At 37.5% G+C, this 4452-nt stretch overlaps 2 protein-coding genes across 2 annotated transcripts in view; both read left to right on the top strand.

Moving 5' to 3' along the window:
• LOC104703509 (transcription factor MYB104-like) lies at positions 527-2499 on the top strand. The gene is made up of 3 exons (XM_019228039.1): positions 527-586; positions 964-1288; positions 1385-2499. Exons 2-3 carry the CDS (start codon positions 980-982, stop codon positions 2219-2221), a joined length of 1146 nt encoding a protein of 381 aa, XP_019083584.1. The 5' UTR covers positions 527-586; positions 964-979; the 3' UTR covers positions 2222-2499.
• The window catches only part of LOC104787046 (4-diphosphocytidyl-2-C-methyl-D-erythritol kinase, chloroplastic), a gene marked incomplete at its 5' end in the record, with an annotated part of 3682 nt that continues 2341 nt past the window's right edge, over positions 3112-4452 (top strand). The window contains 7 exon segments of the mRNA XM_019228040.1: positions 3112-3171; positions 3371-3466; positions 3570-3638; positions 3730-3834; positions 3929-3985; positions 4080-4280; positions 4433-4452. Coding sequence (XP_019083585.1) covers positions 3112-3171; positions 3371-3466; positions 3570-3638; positions 3730-3834; positions 3929-3985; positions 4080-4280; positions 4433-4452 — 608 coding nt within the window.

The following is a 4452-nucleotide window of genomic DNA, read 5'->3' as shown; positions in this document are numbered from 1 at the left end:
TTTTTTTTTTTTTTTTTTTTTTTTTGTCTTTCTCCTCTCCGATTTGTTGCAACATTTCAATGGTGTCTAGGATTATTAGACGTTCTTCTCTGTGATTAGTTAGTTTCTACATCTCCAGGGTTTAGGGTATACGCTTCATCTTCTTCTTCTTCATCTTCTTCGTTTTTATAACCCTTCCATGAAAGTGAGGTTTAAGGTTTTTTTTTTAATGGTGTGTTTAATTTTTTTCTCAGGGAGATTTATGGGTTAATGATCTAATACCTCTTTAGATTCTTCTTCATCATATACAAAATTACAATTCCGTTGATCCCTCGTTAACCGGAATCGGCTCAGTGATTTTTTTTCTTCCGATCTCAGTGTTCTCGTAAACCGGTTTCTTGATCTCAGTGGTGGCATCGGTTTTTATATTTGTTATTTCTAAACCGACTACAATTTCGGCAGGTAGAGGATGTTTCAAACCGGTTTTGGCAAAATTCATTTCTTGATTCGGATTTATTCTTTGGAACTGATTTGTATTCTTTTTTCTCAGTGGTTGATTTTTAGGAGAATTAATTGATGTTTGCAGACGTTCATAATCATTTCCTATGTAAGTTTCTAATTCTTCTTGTAGTTAATATTGTACATTGATTAGGAAATAATAAAGAAAAGGAATCTATAAGAGTTAGCACTAACTTTTTTTTCATATAATTAAATTAACTTAATTAGTGTAAATTATTAAACAAAATTTTGTATGCACATACATACGTGTGCGTGGGTCTTAACAAAATCTAGTACAGTATGATTAATAAATAAAGCGACATGAGGGAGTTATTATAAGTTAATAGTTTTCTTTGTTTGATTGCCAAGAAAACTAAACTCTCGGGTGCAAGAAAGTGACTACAAAACGTTAATGTTGTTGATTTCTTTTTTTTAGCTAGAGTTAATGGAACTTAAATTTTTGTCTTTTCTCATCTTATTTCACAGATGAAGGTAACACAAGATGGGCAAAGTTCGCAATGATTCAGGATCAGACGATGATATTGCAACCGAGAAAACTTTTACAAAAGGTCCTTGGACACAAGCAGAAGACAACCTTTTGATAGCTTGTGTTGATAAACATGGTGATGGCAACTGGAACGCTGTTCAAAAACACTCTGGCCTTTCTCGCTGTGGTAAAAGTTGTCGCCTTCGTTGGGTTAATCATTTGAGACCGGATTTGAAAAAAGGCGCTTTTACTGAGAAAGAAGAGCAGCGTGTTATCGAACTTCATGCTTTATTGGGAAACAAATGGGCAAGAATGGCTGGTGAAGTATGTAACTTAGTGTTTTCCCCTTTTGTAGCCTCTCTCTCTGTTCTCTTGTTTTTGGTCTAATTTATCTTCTTCTTTTTTTTTGTGTCTTTTAAGCTGCCTGGGAGAACAGACAATGAGATAAAGAACTTTTGGAATACAAGACTCAAGAGACTGCAACGACTTGGTTTACCTGTTTACCCTGATGATGTTCGAGAGCAAGCAATGAATGCTGCAACACAGTCTGGTTTCAACAATGGTCATTCATTGGATGGTCATCATAGTCAAGCCTCTCTGGAGTCAGACAGTGTTGAGATACCTGAACTGGATTTTCAGCATTTACCACTCAACCAATGCTCTTCCTACTACAAGTCAATGCTTCGCAGTGTTCCAACCAGTGGAGTGTTCGTGAGACAAAACCCGTGTTTCTTTCAGCCTAATGTGTATAACTTGATGTCATCATCTCCTTCTTACATGTCTACCGGCAAACGTTCTAGAGAACCCGAAACCGCGTTTCCTTGCACCGGTGGATCATATGCGATGAACGAGCAAAGCCCTCCGCTCTGGAACTATCCTTTTGTCGATAACATTTCTGAACAGTTACCGGGTAGCCATTTGCTTGATGACAATGCTACATATTATACTCCTCCTCCTGAGCCTCTTATTCACGAGCTCCCTTCATTCCAATATTTTAATCCTCATGAAGAGCCTGGAGGAGCACAGCAATCTAACTCAATGCAGGTGCATGAGTCAGACAACACTTTGGTCCAGTCCCCTCTGTCACCATCATCACTATATGATGGATTGTTGGAATCTATTGTATATGGATCAGCAAGGAAAAAACAGGTAACCGATACTGATTTAGAATCCACACTGTTGCTTCAGTCCTCTTCTCTACTTGGCCATACCGATGAACCTACAACAGGTAATACTCTTTTTTCTTTTTGTCTTTAAACTCTTTACGCATTACATGTACTTCATTGTTTGTTTATTCAGTTCAGGAAGTCTCCTCTTCTCCATTTGCATGAAAAACCTTCAACTGTGAAACAGATAATTTAGGTTGTTATGGTTCAACTTCTTCAAATGAAAGACGCATATCCTTTGATGGTGATTGGATCAGATTACTTCTCGGTGAGGATACATGCCCCCCTTAAGTAGAAGAGGCGTCTACCACAAAATAATTAGCGACGATTAGATTTTATATCTAAGTAAAGCACCCTTGTTATGCGTTATTTGATGAGTACTGTATAAAATTTGATCAGATATGGTGAAATGATGTATAAGAGTTCTTGTATCTTGATAGTGATCATGCATACCAAATCTATTTTGGATCGATTGATTTAAACATTAGCTTCATATAGCTGCATGTATACAATAATAATACTTGGTAGGTAGAGGATTCCATTGAAAAGCTTTGTGACATGTAATCCCATGAGACTCATAGAAGATGCTTTGTTTGTAATGCAACGTAGTTCGGAGTTCCACAAGATGTATGAAGGAGACCATCATCCTGCATGCTACCCCCCAAATATATAAGTAGGATGACATGAAGAGTAAGTACGGAATAACTCCCGTTTCTCTCTCTCTTGCGGTGTGTTCTCTGTTACGGACGGAATAACTCACGTTTCTCTCTCCTCTCGTCCTCCTCTCCTCATCTATTCTATGCTTTTCCACGGTGTGAAGGGATGTCATCGACCTTGTTCCAACTGCTGGCCCATGCCTCAGTTGGGCCAATGTTAAAGTGACCTAGCAAATGTGCTATTGGGCCAATGTTATATAGTTTGACTAATTAAAAAAAAAAAAAAAAAAAAAAAAAANAAACCAGTTTTGCTTCTTTTACTCCGCCGAAGCTTCTTCGTCCCCTTTCGAGCTTTTCCGTCAAATCTTCCCGGAAGCAAGTCGAGGTTAATGAATCTTCTTATCTGCCTTGAAAGCATTGATTTTTATTCTACTCGTATTAGATTGTGACGGGTTCTCGCTCAAATTTAATAACTTTGAAGCAATTTTGAGCAAAAAAGTAGGATTTTTGAATTCATGTTCTTGAGAGAGAATTTTGAGATGATTGTTTGTGGATGTGGGGGGGGTCATTGTTTATTTGTTTAGATAGTGTTTGATCCTGATGAGAGGCTGAATAAGATAGGCGACCATGTTGACAAAGAAGCTCCCTTATCCAGGCTTAATCTCTTCTCACCTTGCAAGGTTAGAAAAAAAAAAGACACTTGCTTTATTCTTTACTTTTCTTTTAAACCATCTCTCTCTTGTTTTGTTTTGTTACCCTAAGAATCATTTGGCATGTGTGTAGATTAATGTTTTCTTGAGGATAACCGGAAAGAGGGAAGATGGGTTTCATGATTTAGCCTCTTTGTTTCATGTAAGTTTTAAGCTTTTGGTATATTTTTTTTCTCATTTGTCTCTTAATGTCTCTAGTGTGTGTCTCATTCATTTTCTGCATTTGATTTTAGGTGATTAGTTTAGGAGACACAATTAAATTCTCATTGTCACCATCAAAATCCAAAGATCGTCTGTCTACTAACGTTCAAGGAGTCCCTGTTGATGGGAGAAATCTGGTGAGACGATTTTATTCTGTTAATAGATGATCCCCTGTGGCCTTGTTGATTAAGCATTATTTCTAATCCTCTGGTCTGTGTTGTTGCAATGCAGATTATAAAAGCACTTAACCTTTATAGGAAGAAAACTGGTAGTAACAAATTCTTCTGGGTAAAAAAATGCACTATACATACACCAATGATATCTTTTACTACATTTTCATTGTCAAGTTGTCAACTTATATATTCTCTCTTGATATGTACAGATTCATTTAGACAAGAAGGTGCCTACCGGGGCTGGACTCGGTGGTGGAAGTAGTAATGCTGCAACTGCACTCTGGGCAGCCAATCAGCTCAATGGAGGTCTTGTCACTGAGAAGGAACTCCAAGAATGGTCAAGTGAAATTGGGTCAGATATCCCTTTCTTCTTCTCGCATGGAGCTGCCTATTGTACTGGGAGAGGTGAGGTATGTTTTGTTGAGATTTTTCCAAGCCTTTTACTACTTTGCATACATTTGTTCTGACTCAGTTCTCTTACATGCTTATTACTTTTGGGCTTTGGGAGTTGTCAGTTTGATGCAGCTTATTATGCTGAATTCTAATCTAAAGGCTAATGCAGATTGTCCAAGACCTTCCTCC

Source organism: Camelina sativa, chromosome 7, assembly GCF_000633955.1.
Source record: "Camelina sativa cultivar DH55 chromosome 7, Cs, whole genome shotgun sequence".
In the NCBI taxonomy this organism is placed as follows: Eukaryota; Viridiplantae; Streptophyta; class Magnoliopsida; order Brassicales; family Brassicaceae; genus Camelina; species Camelina sativa.
Note: the sequence above shows the minus strand (reverse complement) of the source record. Positions and strands in the feature narration are given on the sequence as shown.